Source organism: Nasonia vitripennis, chromosome 5 (genome assembly GCF_009193385.2).
Source record: "Nasonia vitripennis strain AsymCx chromosome 5, Nvit_psr_1.1, whole genome shotgun sequence".
NCBI classification, from domain to species: Eukaryota; Metazoa; Arthropoda; class Insecta; order Hymenoptera; family Pteromalidae; genus Nasonia; species Nasonia vitripennis.
In genome coordinates, this window is record NC_045761.1 from 6032880 (window position 1) to 6049529 (window position 16650).

Genomic DNA, 16650 nt, shown 5'->3' on the forward strand with positions numbered 1-16650 from the left:
ACATTACAGACAAAGTTTGCCGCACACGCGAGTTCGAGCAGACTTTGTTGCCTGACGTTTTAATGCCTCATGTGAAATCATTTGGTCGTTACACGTCAGGATCCCGTAACTGCTGCTTTTAATCCCTTGATATGTAGGACAATATTTACTTGAAGTAAAGTTGTTGAAATGCTAATTTTTATAGCATGCATTTATGGAAAATACTTCGACGTAATTAGTTACATGAAAATGCGTTATAGATTCCATAACAGTAAATTGAACGATACACGTATATATAAACAAGAAATGCAATCAGTATTGATTTTGCCCGGCGTTTCCGAATCCTGATGCCCAATTTAAATACTGTGAATCGCCGTACTAAACGGTGACCTACAAAACGTGACTTTTTCCCAAGCCGAGATCAGCATCATACCCCCGCAATTCATTCATCGCGCAGCGATGCGCCCACACAATCATTTGAAAATCAGCGTAAAGGATCAGGCGCACTCATCTCGGCGAAAATTACAAATGAACAAACTCACCCACTGACAACTCGTGAGATTGAGTCCCTACAGATCTAATCCGAACACTCAATTATATTTCCACCGCCCGCATAATAACGGACTCGTCACTGAATACACGCGCCGTGTACGAAAAAAAAACTCAACGGAGATCGTTTATCTTCGCATCGCATCTCCGTCGCGATTCGTCGCGGCCAAAAATCGGTGGCAGCAACGGTCACGTGTCGCGCGCGTCAAGGACCACCGTCTCTCATCATTCGGGGTGAATGAGGGGGAGACGGGATGATGCGCGGGGGGAAATAGAAGTTCAAATGGATGAATATAATTCGACGTCCGTGAGAGGAGCACGTGCCGATATCGTTAGAAGCGGAGGCGTTTCGTATACATGGTATACCTGCCTTTTCTTCGTGCGTAGAATAGGCGCATGCATTTGGGTTCATTTGTTAGAGTTGCGCTTTCAATCAGGGAGAAGTATTAATCTTCATTTGCGATGCGTCGATTTGGATGTGAAAATCGCGGCGTTTCGGCGTGCGACAATCACGCGCAGTTGGTGGCGCCGGCAAATTTGATACGAGTGAGAGAAGTCGTGGAACTGGCCTGTCGAAATTCAGATTTTCGATTTTAGTGTTCTGGTTGCGATACTTCTGAATAAATTCGACAAATATAAATTATAAAAGAAAAAAGAATTATTTCATACAAAATTTATTAAAAGGATAATCCCACATACAACTGTTACACTTACAAACAATATCTTCGTTTTTAATACTTTCCATAAATAACTAAAATCGAATAGTCAGCATATTATATTATTGCGCGAAAATAGAAAAAACTATGTACGTTTGAAAATGAGATACAAAAATACTTTTTTTGCAATAATTCAGTTACTTTGAAATTAAATTACAACGTTTTTTCCGAACATTTATAATTACAGGACTCCTGTCATCCAAATTACCGGAAATCAAACTAAAAGATTTAAATTACTTGTTTGGATAAATTGCAATTGCGGATTAAAATAATATTGATAAATAAAACATTTTATAATAAACACAACTATTAATTTTACGTATGAAATTAAAATCTAAATTATCACGGAGTCTTTTCAAAAATATAATTATTGTATTTAAAGAGTTAACTTGGTCTACATGTGCGATTAAGATAATCGTAAAACTTGACCACACAGAGTGTTTGGATTGAAGATGAATAAATTATTATGGGGTCGCTCTTTTTGAGAAACCGTTTTAATGATTTCTTGGCCCATGACTCCACCCACGATAGCACAAACAGGACTGATTTGAGCATACAGATCTCCACTGAAAATTTTATGATTTTTAATATTTTAATATTTAGTTATCAACCTACTTGCAGAAAAATGAAGATTACTCACTTTAGTAAATGATCCATTTTATCCCCAAGATTATATTTTTCAATGATTGCCTTTGCTTCATCGTTCAATATATTGGTACTTCTCTCACTTGGCAGAGGATCTCTCTTGTGCTTTTCGCGGAAGTTTAATAGGACTACAAGTAGATTCAGAAATTAACATTAAAACAATGCTTTAGTCGTATTTTAACAAATATTGAATAAGAACTATTCTATACTCACTAAGCATTAAATAGTACGCCTCTGAATCCTTTGGCAAATTTTGAGCATCCAAGACTTTTTCAAAGGGAGCATACTTTTCAAAACTTTTTATAGTGACCGTAACTTTTTCAAATTTTTCCTTTGCAATAGGTTCACCAGCTTCCAGCATTCGAGTTTTCTTTGTTTGTATTACATCCCTAGAAGGAGCGATTTTATTAGTATAAAATATTTTTATAAATTAAATATGTTTATGGATGAGTAAATTATACTACTCACTCAGCGAACTCGTGTGTTATTAAATCTGCAAATGTAAATCCAAATGTTCCCCAAACATCACCAGCAAAGAACTTCTTGTTATATTTACGGCAAATTGCATTGATTCTCTTAATCTGTTCAATAGTGCATTCAGATAAACAAATGACATCAAAATCTTTAAAATACTCATCGGGTTTATCATCCACATTAGATGGATCAGCAATCACTTGAACCATTGGGTTTAAATTTTGTGCTTTTTGTAAGGATGCCTCAGCTCTCTGAAACAGGATAATTCACATATAAGTATATAAATTCATTTATTGTGTTAATTTAATATCAATAATAATTGTTACTTACATTTTTGTCAATTTGATCTCTAGGCACAAAGAATTGAGAGCATGCATCTCGGGAACTTACTGGTCGGTGATCCAAAAACGTAACTAATTTTACTCCGGCAAGAATAATATTTTTTGCTACCTCTGCGCCATAGCCATTCAATCCTACCAAAAGAATGCTCGCTGCTCGCAGTCTAGAACATATAAATTAACAAAAATTTTAATACAAAAAGTCTAAAAGTTTTCCTCATACAAAAAACATAAATGGTATATTGCTAGGTCAGAAATATCATACGAATAATTCTAACAGCAAAATATATGCATGAAATATAGTTAAGTGAACTATTGGCACATTTTTCATATACAAACATTTAAAAAAGACATCATGCGCTTTTGACGCCGGTAGTTTTGAAGGTTAGTTTATTAATCTTACCGTTTCTGAGACTCCAGTCCCCATAAACGAATTTGCCTGTCATACAACTCGGCTTCAGCATCCGTTAACTCTGCATGATTCTTTTGGTCAACCATTGTATAGTACTTGTTTGTATAAATTGTATAATAATTGAAATCTCTAATTCAACCTCCTTCAACAATACACCCGCTGAAGTTCTGTTTCTATCGAGAAGTATCGGGGATACCAACAGAGCAAACGTGCTCAATGGCGTTAGCGTGTTTCAATGTTGGCGAATTGAGTTACTGGGCCGAAGACAAGTTTCGAACTTCACATAGTTGGGGGCGTATCGTATCATAACCGCAAATAAATACTCCAAGTCAGGGAGACTAGAGTATATCTCCCTGCTCCAAGTGTTCGCCACCAACACAATTATGTATAATACTTACTGCATGTAGTCTATAAATTATTCAAAAAAAAATTAGAATTCCAAGATGTAAAAATAATTACGTAAACACTCAGTTCAAGACTATTACATTAATAGTACAAATTTCATAATAAAACAATGCTATGACAGTGGTTAGTTGACAACAACTAAGAAGCAACTTTATAATTAAATTATTATTATGGTTTTGTTTATCCCTGCTGAAATCTTTTTAATCCTGTTATGAAATATTTTATATCGATTAGATGATTGTTATTTTTATATATAAATTTTATTACACATAAATTATTTTTGTAAACTAAAATGTATACTAGATATTGATAATACTAAAGCTCAGTGATTATCATAAGAATACAATCTTTTATTATCATAAGAATACAAAGCAGTATAATTTGTGATACAGAAAAAAGTAACTCCGACAATATCAAAGTGAAAATGAACATATATTAATTTGTGATTAATGACTCATCACCTAACGATGAAATTGTACAAAAGTGTGTTATAATTGCTACAAAAACTATATTGATAAATATTTATATGTAAATTATGTGCAAAGATTTAAAAAAAATTTTTTTCAAATTGAAGCTTTATAAATATTTAGCACTTTATCAAAATGAGTAAAGCGCAAACTCCAAGCATGGAAGAAGAGTACGTAGAAGAAACATTTGTTTTCAAATTTCCAACATGTACAACAAATGAAGAATATACTTTACAGATTCCGATAAAAATTCCTTTTCGAGGATCTGTAAAAGAATTGGTTCATAGGATAATGTCATCATTTAAACTGCCATGTTATGTAGAAATTGAGTTACTCAATTCTTTGGAAACTAGTATTAAAGAATGGACTACAAAATTTCATGATGAGAGATCAGAAAAACTTATAGATGCTGCTAAGAATGGAGACCTTGATGTAGAAGAAATAATAAAAAACTGGGAAAAAGTATATAAACAAAAAACAGCAGAATATGCCGAGCCAATGGGAACTACAGATGAAGAATTATTTGCAGCAGCTTATCATAGACTGGTACATTCCCCGTCCTTGGAACCAATTTTACAGGCTGAACACAAATTTGGAAAAGATGTAACAGAAGTCATTAATATGAGAGACAAAGACTACAATCAACTTACTCAAAAGTAAGATTTCATAACTGAATACTGTGATGAAAATTATAACATTTTAATTTGAATATTGTGTTTTATTATAGACAAACAGAGGAAATGCAGTTAGCGGTAGAAACTTTAGAAGCTGGTTCAACTGAAAAGTCAATTAATGACATGGCTGGACGTCATTTTGAAGAACAAAGCTTACTGCAAGGTCATTGGGGATCAAAAGTGGATGCTTTAAAACTTGAACAAAGGCGTCAGTACAGAAATTGGATAATGAGGTTACTAGAAGAGCAGCAGACAAACATGTTGCCGACTCCAGTGTAAGATGATTTATAACATATTTTTAAAATAGAAAATATTTTGTAGATTCATTCATTAAAATTAATTTTCAGTGAATCACCTATGGTTCCTGTACCACCACTTGGTCCAGGATTTGAAAATTTTGTCAAAAATGATGACAAGAGTACATCTGATTATCAACAATTAGAAGAAAGTTTTACGATTCATTTAGGTTCTCAAATGAAACAAATGCACAATATTAGAATATTAACAGGGGATGTTTTAGACTTCTGTAGAACGAAAAACTGTGATTCCGAGTATGTATAACAAAGTTTGTAGGTATGACACTATTAATCAAACGTATACTCATAAATATTATATTTTGTAGAAGTGCTGATCCTACTCCACAGAGATTACAGACTGCTTTAGGGCTATATTCAAATGATTTATGTGGGCTTGTGCTATTAAGTGATAATCACTTAGGAAGTTACTCTGGAGTCACAAAAGGTATATTTTTAAATCTTCTCTGAAATTCAATTATTTAGCAAACTTGCTTATTCATGGTGGCATTAATTCTTATTTCAGAACTTGTTTCAATATCACAATTAACAGCAGAGTTTCATTTTCCACCAATTGATGAGCAGATTGAAAAAATAAGAGAAGATGTTAAAGATGCAATTGCTTGGAGACAGGCTCATCACAAAGAAGATAACGATCTACAGGTTTGTTGATGTTAATGTATATCAAGATTTTATTTTTCCAATTCCTAATATACTTTATTATATCTTGTACAGCAAACGAAAAAAACAACTTTAAGTAAGACTTTGCAAACAGGTGATGTATTTATTACAAGGCATTCTAATTTAGCGCAAGTCCATGTTGTATTTCACATGGTGGTTAATGATTCATTACGATCGGGTTAGTTTTTCATATAAGTTCTACAATCCAATTTATATAAATAATCAATGCTGTACAACATATTTATTCAGAAAATTATTTTTAGGAGATATCAACTCGAGACATCCGGCAATCTTAGGATTAAGGAATATTTTGAAAACGGCTTGTTGTAATGATGTGACAACATTGACAATACCTGTTCTTTTAGTGCACGAAATGACAGAAGTAAAAACAACAAATTTTTGCAGCTTATATTTTTATATTTAAATGTTTGTTTAAAATTTTGCCATTTTTTACAGGATATGACAGTAGCATGGTGTACAAAAAGAGCAGAACTTGTATTTAAGTGTGTAAAAGGCTTTATGATAGAAATGGCTTCATGGGGAGGCGCTGAATTGAAAAATTTACAATTCCTTGTACCAAAGGTAACGTAATGCCTGGAGTTTAGTAATTAAAGCATAAATAAATTGTAATTCATCTAAAATTTTTATTGTTCACAGGGAATGTCTGAAGAAGTCTTTGGTACACTTGCAACTATGCTTCCAAGCATATTCAGAGTATCAAATCCGCTGGTTTTCAAAGCTACTAGCATACCACAAACTCCTAAAAAGTGATATTGAAAAGAAAACTAAATGATGTGAAATTTTGCAATTATTGATGTAAAAATATATTATTTATACAATAGTATACATTTTAAAAAATACAAAAAGAATTACAATTTTAATTGTTTATAAAAATGATGTATTATGTTGTTATTATTTATAAACTACATTCTTATTAGAATACGCTATGTTAAAATATTTTTTTTTAATTCGAATGTTATATACTTTACATCAATATGTTTGCACCGATGCTAAAATAATCGCGAAGTTACTGGAAAACGATAGGACCGAGTTGATCAACGTCTTATCTTTATGAGATTTGTGTTTATTTTTTAGCAAGTCTATAACTGATTTTTGGTATGGAAAGATTGTATTAAGAAATTTATTTATTTCAGAACGAATCATGTTTTGTAAATTAATCAAATATCTTCCCTTCAGATTCACTATATTTTTTATAATTTAACATTTGATTCACATCCGTAATGTTTTTAATTTTAAATGACCTTATTTTACTCTAGTAGCGATACATAGAAAGTGGCTCTTAAATAAATAAAGTCAAGTTTGTAAGTACATCCAATAACATTATTGTGACAGATGATTGATACCGCAAGACGGCAATTTTTTTGCTAATTATAGTTCAGGATTTCGCAATAGCCGATAACATGCGAGGGTATAAAGTTAATTGAAAAATACAAGCAATCTCAACTGAGATTAGTTACGGAAAAGAATTAATCATATCAATAAGAAATAAATTATAATATAAAGAATCGTGATCAAAAAATATACACGTTCCAATGGAGTAGTAAAAAAGTGGCATTATATTAGTTTTTCTATTTATGATAGTACGTTTAACGGCGCGACTCTTTCGTTATCGTAGCGATTAAAAATATTTAGTGGTCATTATTACTAATTGAGATAAGAAAATAAAAATATTCACTCTAAGTATTAATTGAGAGCATAAAATTAGGTTTGATGACTTGCTTATTGCTTTTACAAAAATAACTTCACGAATCAATCAGAAGATTATGTATGATTCAATAATAATAGTAAACAAATGAATCAATTAAAAAGATGTCCCAAAAATTGAAAAAATCTATAACGTGAAAGTTTGTGACGCGGGAATTTTCAAACTGCAAAAATTAATATCTTGCGATCAAATCCGCCCCTTTCGACAACGTCAGTGGCTCGGGCAGTTGCATACACTCGGAACTCGACGAATGGATTATTCCGAATTTATCTCTTTAGGAGAAGCATCAGCTTGCCTCGCAATTCTGAACTTCTGACCTGTCTGCCGCCGATGAATCCTCTTTGCCGCTCGGTCGCGTCATCGATCGGTGCTCTTGGATTGGGCCGAAAAGCCGTGCGGCACTCTGTGGTTCAGTGCATTGTGTAACGATTGCCGAATTAATTTTGTTTCTTAAACCAGTGAGTGAAAAACTAGAGTGAAAATGATTTTCAAACTCGTTGTGAGTGTTTGGCTTCTATTGCAATGGGAATATGGTGCTGCGCTTGTCCAGCAGAATCGCAGAGTGGTAATGAATATGTGATAATTGTGATATAAAAATATTGTTAAGATCTTTAATTCAGCAATATTATTATTAATTAATCCATCATAGTCTTGTAATTGATACCAGACATATTATAAAACTACAATCTTGACTTTATCGTCTTAGCAATATAACAATGTAAAACTGTTTTAGGTCGATCTATCAAATCGTGGCTTGCAAAGAGAAGATTTTTTTATGAAAATGCAACATCAAATAAAAATTTACGAAGTAAACGAACTTATTCTCAGAGGGAATAAATTCGATAGTTTTTTAGACTGCTCAACGAAGTTAGACAACCTCGAAGTATTAGATTTGTCTTACAATCAACTTAAAAAATTCTTTTTCCTTTGTACAGAGGAGTACAACTTAATATCATTGAATGTCAGTCATAATCAAATAGAATACATCAATGACGAGGCTTTAACACATAGAGTCATCAAGTTGAAAGAATTGGATTTATCTTACAATGATCTCTACGTCGTCAACGATACTATGCTTCAACACATGAAGGTATATAGATTATTCATGTATCATTCATTTTGATTCTTATTGGAGCTATTTGCTTGAAAATGATGCAAAGTGTTTAGAATCTATAATTCAAATCAGTGAAAAAAGTGAGGTCATAGTGGTTAGTAGGTCAAATAAACGCAAGTCAGAGAAGAACGTGATGCATGTCGAATAATTCTTAAAAGAATAATTTTATCAAACAAAATAATTCAAAAGAATGGAAGTTTACATTTGTGGATTTATACATTGCGCAAAGTACGCGACGAATTATAAGTATGATATCAGAATGAGAAAAAAACACTTGATAAAAATGTAAAGTCACATTTGACAGTATGCAATATCAAGCCATTAAACTGATTTACATTTATCTTTCTAAATTTGCCTTAGTTCACGTTCGCCAAAAATAATCGTTTCATTGAATTAAATAGCTATCGTTTGTGTTTTCCAAACAAAGTTTATTGTTAATGATAATCACCCACTTTCGTTAGCGTTATTTTATTCGCTTTTATATAAATTTGCTCAAATCTAGTAATTTTGACCTCAATGATTCTTAAGCTATATATTTGCTTTAATTGCATCATTTTGGCGTAACTTTATTCAAAGTTGTTATAAAGAAAATCCACGGAAGAACAAGTGTAATGAATATGCTTACTCAAGCCAACTTTATTTATGTCGAATTTGCCGACTTATCGATACTTAACAAGGAAATACACTTTTTATAGACCTTATCACGTCTTACGAGAAAACATCGTCAGCAAATTTGCATCTTGTGAACCACTTAATAAATCCTTGAAAGTATCTCTAAAATTAGGCAATATTTACAATTACACATCGAATCGAAAGCAGTTTTAATTTTTTAAACTCTAACTTTTTTCAGAATCTGGAGTTTCTTTCATTAGCAAGCAACCCGATCGAAGACAACATCGACGCATATGTATTCCAAAATCTGACGCTACTAAAGCATCTAGACCTGCGTAACATCTCTTCGCAGTTCTTCTCGCCGTCGCTGTTCGAGCCCTTAGTGAATCTGGAACACCTTGATCTATCCTATAATCCGATCGAGGACGTTCCATTTTTGCCCACTGGCATCAAAGTCCTCTACATCTGCGGCACCAATATTCTACATTTGGGCAGCTTCGTGATGCCGCAGCTGCGTGTCTTAGCTCTCGATCATTCGGCGAATCTAACTTCGGTGCTGCTCAACAATTTTGAAAACCTCACGCAGCTCGAGATCCTTTCGATGCACGATTCACCAAAGTTGGCCGATATCAAGCTCAGACAGTCGAGTTCACCCCTACTGCCCAAGCTCAAGAGATTCTCCCTGCAAAATTGCGCCCTGCAAACACTGCACGAAGAGCTGCTGCCGATAATACAGAAAACTGCTGTCTTAGACCTTCAGAACAATCCCTGGAGTTGCGATTGCCGAATGAGCTGGCTCAATGCTATCAACGTGACGACTGATTTGCGAAGCAGTTTCCGGTGAGTGAAAATTTAGAAAAGGTTTTTATCATTATTATGTGACCATCGACGGAATCGCCTTTGCCAGCATATGAAAAGAACCAAAGTAAGACATGAGTTATAAGCTGCAACGTATTAAATATAGATGTCAGCTCGTGTAACTATAGCGTGTTGCATTAGGAAAAGCGCTGCTATGCCTTCGTCTACTCACCCCTCGTTTTCGTATCACAGATGCAGAATAATACTCACGAAGTCTTCACATGACTAATTATACGTAGTCGCTTAAAATTTTGTTATGCTAAAAAAATTACTGATCATTTATTCAACTGAAAAATTCTAGTACTATTTCTGTATTAAAAAAAAAGAAAGAAAAGCGAATCGAGTTATACTTTTTCTGAATTTCAAAACTTTCACATTTAAACTTGAGAAATTCCCAGAGCCACTTAGCATCGCAAACCAACCGCAAAAGAAAAAGGCAGAAAAATATGCAGAGCCGGTCACGATTTTCCACTGTACGAGCCTCGCATTTCCCATATGCTAAAGCCCTCGGCCGAGAGAGGACTCCATAAAATTACGATTCCCCGAGCGATTGCCCTCCACCCTATTCAACGTTTCTAACTCTTCGTTTTTTCTTGGTCAGATGCCAGAGGCCGGAGCAGCACCGCGGCAAATTGCTCCACGACGTGCCGTCGGCCGAGCTCGAGTGCGAGGAGCCGCCCGAGGCAGGCCTCGATATGGAGTTCGCCGGCAGCATCCTCTACCCGATCCTGTGGCTCGGGCTCGCGCTATCGATCCTCGGGATGCTAGGCGCCGGCTTCGTCTACTACAGCCGTGGCTGCCTTGGCCAGTGGGTGAGGAAGATGCGACATAGAGGCACCGACACCGTCAGCTATACCAACGTCGTCGAGTCCAACAATGACCTTGTACGGATACTGCCGACTGGCGAGACCAATGAACACGCTGATATCTGAGTGCTTTTCTTTTAGGAAAAAGAACGTTGAATGGTTTTTGTTTTTCATAATGGTATTTTTAACGTTGCCTTACTTTTTTCAAAGTGCGCGACTTTTTGAGGCGCATCTGTTTATTCATCCTGAAGATGAACGAGGAAAGGAGTGTTAAGACATTTTTTTTACTATATAGATGCAGTAATTTGAAATTTTTTGTAACTCGTTTTTCAGTATTTGAAACAAAGCTGACGCGTTGATAAAGATTTTTTCAATTCCAAATGTATGCGAATCACCGAAGACAATAGTGTGAAATGATAATTAAAATTTTCACAACCAGGAAAACGCGTCATCTTTCTACAACGAATAGTACCTATTTATAAAAAAAGGATATCCCTTATCGCGCTCTACTTATCATCAGACGCAACGAGGTTTGTAATCCTCCATCAAGCAGAAACTCTTTCCATAGCCTCATTTTCAAGTACCGAAATCTAGACGAAAACATCTTGTCTGAAAACCACCCACCGCTGCAGCTCTTTCTGAAGATCACTTCAGCTCGCCGTTGACAAAGGTACCGCCGCCGACGGCTGGCTGCCTTCGAATAAGATTCTTCTCGCTTGTTTTTCGCGCTTGATATACAGAACGGCCAAATGATAATCGAAGTAGGTGTGCGCACAAATACACATGACGATTGTGCTCGCGCATGCGCGATTAATGAGGGGACTGGCACACGAGCGCGCGCGAACGGTACCGGCGGCTTCGCAACAATAGGGGCTAGTCTGCGGCATGAAACTTTATAAATCAACGGGCCATTAGAGACTCGAGATCCCTCGACTGCGTGTGTATAGACGAGCTACTCGACGAGAGTCGGCGGTGAACGTCAGGGAGATCAGTCGAGCTTGAACTGAGAGAGCCGCGTCGGTTTTCTTTTTCGCCTTTTTTTCAAGGGCTCGAGTCGGCGGCTGTTTTAGAATTTTCGGCGATGCTCTTGTCCGCGGATGAGGGGCTTCCTAACCCATTCTGATGTAAAATATTAGGTAACCTTTTGTCGAGTATATAGTATTTCGAGATCGATTTTAATCATCGCAAATTACCTGTGATGTAGAACTCGAAGATTAATTCGTCCAATATCGAAGAAGCACACACGAGGCGAATAACGAATATTGAACAAGTAAATATGAAGTAGGTTACGAGCTGGTACACTCCATTTGCGAGTAGGCAGCAGTCCCCTCGAGTTTTATGCGCGGCTAATCTGGTGCAAAACGAGGATCGTCAATTTTCCTGACGTGCATCTTGATCGCGTGCGATGTGGCGATCAGCCTTTGTACTGTATAGTCGCAGTGATCTTCCTGTACATAACTAACATACGGGAAAGCTATTAAGTTACACTGCGCCTATATTATGGGCGTGCGATTTGTAAGTTCGCGGTAGACCATTAACCGCATTGGTTAACGTAAATACTACAAGACTCATTGACCTTTGACTCTTTAGAGATTGATGCTATATTCCGATGAAAATTACATTGCTGCAAAAAACGATCAAATCGCTCATCTCCAGCTTCCAGAAAATGGTTATACGCTCGCGGTTCCTTCGTTACAGCGATATTTATCCCCGTCAATGGAACATTACAGACTCGACTAACCATCGAGTCCGTAGAGAGGATCCACGAAAGCAGCCTCTATCCGCAGTATCGAGTGTCCGGGGTTAGACACAGACTTGTAATTCGAGAAATCCGTAGCCGCGCCGGCGACGTACCTACGTCCAATTTGCACCGGGAACAGTGCTGCAAGAGGTGAGGGGGTATATCTTATATACAGGAGGAAAATAATATAATACCCGCCGCGCGCGAGTGTATCGAACGCCGATCTAATTCGACGATCGCGAAGGTTATACCTATACAGTGCAGTGGGTATCCACTTTTTGTATATTATAATACACGGGTGGTTTCCCTCGTTATAAGGAGATGAAGAGCTAGAGCGGATTTTTATTACTTTTGGGACGAGGAAGGCAGGAACTGGTAGTCTTGGATTGGATTTCATTGCTGGATTTCTATATACCTACCTCAAAGGATTCTATATCTCTTTTTTTACAGTATAGATACAGGAAATTTTCATAGGCGTCAAAAATCAACGTTGTAAGATACTCAATCTGCAGAAAATCCCACGAAAAAAAAACTCATACAACAATTCCCACTCGCGTAACTCGGGAGCTTTTAGATTCCATTCCTCGACCGTTAGTAGCGCAAGAGTATAATGTGCTATATACTCAGCAATCGAAAACAAGCTGGAACATCCAATGGCTAGAGTCGTCAACGCGGCAGCTCAGGGGTGAACGCGTGTATTATATAGCTCGAGCAACAGCCCACAGGGATATAAGAGAGAGCTGAAACTTCTCGTCCAATAAGTTGATCGCGAGCGCGCTGATGCGTGCGTAATCCCGCGATAGCATCATCGTCGGGGGCATCGACGACGGCGGCGCCGTTGCTGCAGCCGAGGTTATGTTTTCATTATTCATTTGTTCGATGTGTTCCCCGCGGACGCTTATTCGCGTAAAGCCAGTGTTTCCATGTCAGCTTAATCAGATAAAAGCCCGGGGCCTAAAATCGACGCGTGCGCGCGCGCGCCACGCACTATAATACGATGCACTCGCGTTTGTGCTGGATGATGATGGGATGGAGATGCGGATGCGCGATGATGGTGCGGTGCTCACGCGAAGCGCCGCACTGTCTTTTTTTAATTTTTTTTTTATTTATTATAACGGCAAATTATCTTGATTTACATACGTAAAACTTTGCAAATCCAGAGTAATCAATAGTCCGAAGCTCGCCGTATAAATTACTCCGAAAAAAACCTCCCCACAACAAGGCTCCAAAATAGAAGGCTCGACCGCTGGTCACTGCTGCCGTGTAGTAGCCCTACTGCGCGCACAAAGCCGCGTAAGCGGCTAACACGCCGAGAGAGAGAGAGAGAGAGAGAGAGAGAGAGAGAGAGAGAGAGAGAGAGAGAGAGGGAGAGAGAGAGAGAGCATAAAGAGTGCGCGTCGAAACAGACTCCGCAATCGGTTTGTCCAGCCAAAAGCGCGTGATCCTATACGGCTTCTATACATTGTGCACACCCAGTATAATACCAGCTATATATATATATATATATATATATACACCTTTATGTACACTCGAAACGCACTTAATACACAGAGGGACTTTCTCGCGCTTTATATGTATGCCGAGGTGTGAAGGTTGCATGGCAAAAGCGCGATGGTCACAAAGGCGCGCATTATAAAGGCCGCGAAAGCCGCTTACGATCAATATTATATACCGATCGCTCACGACTGCGTTGCTGGTCGTACGCCTGCTTTCAAATGTGTCCGAGTCGCGCCTCGAATGAAAAATCGCCACCCGTGTGTACGAGTATAAGATTCTTGATGTGGACGCCTCGAGGTCTATATACGTGTATTCTTTATTCTGCTTCCCTCTTATATATTCCGCGAGTTTGGGTGTTTAGTACGTGGCGACGAAGTTTTGGTACATTGGTCAACGCGCATGGATGAATTATATATTGTTATAACCGGGTACGGGTTGACGTAAATAACAACAAGTATCTATAAAAGCGAAACTGAAACTCGAACTCTCTTTATTGTAATCGTACACGATTTAGCTCATCAGCTGTCACGATCAGACTGAACATAAACAATAACATTTGTGACGTCGTTGATCGGTCATAACAATATGATATATCTGTAAAGGTCGTGAAATACTGATTTAACCTTAAACTCGAAAAAGTTTTAAACGAAGAAAACTGGCATACTTCTTTGAAAACCAAAAATAATCTCGCGAAACCCCAGCCAATGTAACTTTAGTTCGTCAAGGAAATCAGCCTTCACAATAACCAGTCGTCGTAAACCGATTTGCACTTTAGTAAGCGAGCGCACAAAACAAATGGCGTACTCCTTTCTCCGTCGGGCATTTAACGCTGACACAGCGCGCGCACGTAAAACCGTGCCAATATAAGCGCCAGCGCTGCGTGCAACATCCTCGCTGCTCCCAGGCAGGCACGTTTCCTGGGCATTTTTCCGCGCATCGCAGCCGCAATGATGCGAGCCAAAGCATCGACAACACGACCACAACACGGCATTCATTCTTCTCGGTCTTATCGCGTCGGAAATATCTTTTCGCTTCGCACGCGAGAGCGAAAAGCGGAAAAGGGGCAACGACATAACGACGGCGCGGGGATCTTCGTATACTTGCCTGCACGTTGTTTGACAGATGTTTGGGTTACGGATCCTACTTAGGAGCTTTGGACCAATAAGTCGCTCGGATCTTGATTAGGCTGGTGTTCTACTTTTCCGGGCAGATCTTTCTCTCTCTCTCTCTCTCTCGCTCTCTCTCTCTCTCTCTCTCTCTCTCTCGCTCTCTCTCTCTCTCTCTCTCTCTCTCTTTCCACTGCCGGCGGAGGCCTTTAGCGCCTGGCTTGTTGGATAAAGAATGAGGGAACGAAAGAGAGACGAGGAAAGTCTGCTGCGGGCTGCGCTCATGCAGTTTAGTGGCATTTTAGCCGGAAGAAACTAAACACCGGTCGCTCCGGATATTCTCGAGGCTGCGGAGGAGAGCGAGAGACGATGGAATTACGTTTTAAGCAGGTTCTAAAAGGCTCGGCTCTTGTTTACTTACGTGTTTGCCCTGTTATTATTGGTAAGTAGAGCGGCCGATTTTGTTTCCATTTGGAAATTATTATGGATTTAAATGCCCTGGCTTGTGCGATTTGCAGCAGTTCCAGCGACGATGACGAGCAGCGTTGTCGAACGAGTTGAGTAACTCAGGATGCCATATCGTGCTCGTAACAGTGATTACTTGTTTCAACTTTCTTTCCGCTTTTAACGCTCAATTTTGCTATTCCTATAATATACTGCACAGCCCAAAAGTCCTTCTGAGCAACCACAGCCTCTTCTTTTTTTCCCTCGTCGACGATACTCCTCCTCGCCGTAAGCACTCTAGCTATCCAGCGAAGGAAGACGCAGCAGCAACAGCCAGAACAAGAATCATATAACCGCTAATCCCGGTTCCTACAGAATCGTCACGTCCGGCAGTCTCTCTCTCTCTCTCTCTCTCTCTCTCTCTCCAATATATTGCAGCGGTTCGCCATGCACCTGAGCCGCTCGCGCTCGCGAGAGAGCGAGCGACCGTGTAGTTTTACCTGCTGCGGGCTATACCGGTATGCAGCGGAGTAACAGAGAAAGGTCGCCAATAAAGAGAAGGTCGAAGAATGCGCATTGTATATCCCAGGGCGTAATTACTTCCAGATGTGGACGAAGAAGACGACGATGAGCGAGCTTCGAGCTGCAGTGAGAGCTCTATCGAGGAGGCTCACATTGTTGATTCTTTGGGAAGGTGTGTATGTAGATATTTATATTTGCGAGCCTAATATATTCTCCAAGTGGCTCTGGTATGTACTGTACTCGTGACTCGGGACGATTCGAGTACCTGTCGGTGTTTCTCGTCGTCCAGGTAATCGCAAATGAGAAAAGTACGCTGGAGGGCGTGGATCTTTGCTTATCCAATTTTTTCAAGTTTACTGTCGAATTTAATAGATTGTCAAATTGCACAAAAGAATTTGGCATAGCGCAAAAGCGCCAGCGCATGTACTGCACCTCGGGGAAATAATCTCCGTCGTATTACGACCGTATCCATTTAATCCGCAGAACAGCTTTATTATTCTTCGAGCTCCATAAGAAATTCATCCTAGTACACGAATTGCACGTCTGCGCGTACTATTGTTTTCAGCACGTGCAGCAACTCCTCTCGAACGA

General features: G+C 38.4%; 3 protein-coding genes across 4 annotated transcripts; 2 read left to right on the top strand and 1 right to left on the bottom strand.

Annotated features, from left to right (window-relative positions):
- Positions 1-1186: 1186 nt before the first annotated feature.
- On the bottom strand, positions 1187-3543 carry LOC100123459 (SUMO-activating enzyme subunit 1). The gene is made up of 6 exons (XM_001607051.6): positions 3105-3543; positions 2694-2865; positions 2358-2614; positions 2103-2278; positions 1885-2017; positions 1187-1810 (listed from the first exon to the last, which is right to left on the bottom strand). The coding sequence occupies exons 1-6, from the start codon at positions 3197-3199 to the stop codon at positions 1651-1653; spliced, it is 993 nt and encodes a 330-aa protein (XP_001607101.1). The 5' UTR covers positions 3200-3543; the 3' UTR covers positions 1187-1650.
- On the top strand, positions 3425-6530 carry LOC100123451 (protein C12orf4 homolog). 2 transcript variants are annotated; one of them, XM_008218997.3, is made up of 10 exons: positions 3446-4155; positions 4223-4641; positions 4713-4934; positions 5007-5210; positions 5282-5400; positions 5479-5615; positions 5688-5811; positions 5897-6015; positions 6090-6215; positions 6291-6530. In XM_008218997.3, the coding sequence occupies exons 2-10, from the start codon at positions 4277-4279 to the stop codon at positions 6402-6404; spliced, it is 1530 nt and encodes a 509-aa protein (XP_008217219.1). In that variant the 5' UTR covers positions 3446-4155; positions 4223-4276; the 3' UTR covers positions 6405-6530. The 2 variants fall into 2 exon arrangements, with proteins under 2 accessions (XP_003424529.1, XP_008217219.1); XM_003424481.4 differs by having other exon boundaries at positions 3425-4641.
- A 1058-nt stretch (positions 6531-7588) lies between these two features.
- LOC100115101 (leucine-rich repeat neuronal protein 1) lies at positions 7589-11188 on the top strand. Its single transcript, XM_001608118.6, has 4 exons — positions 7589-7924; positions 8093-8449; positions 9324-9925; positions 10545-11188. The coding sequence occupies exons 1-4, from the start codon at positions 7841-7843 to the stop codon at positions 10873-10875; spliced, it is 1374 nt and encodes a 457-aa protein (XP_001608168.1). The 5' UTR covers positions 7589-7840; the 3' UTR covers positions 10876-11188.
- The last annotated feature ends 5462 nt before the right edge of the window (positions 11189-16650 follow it).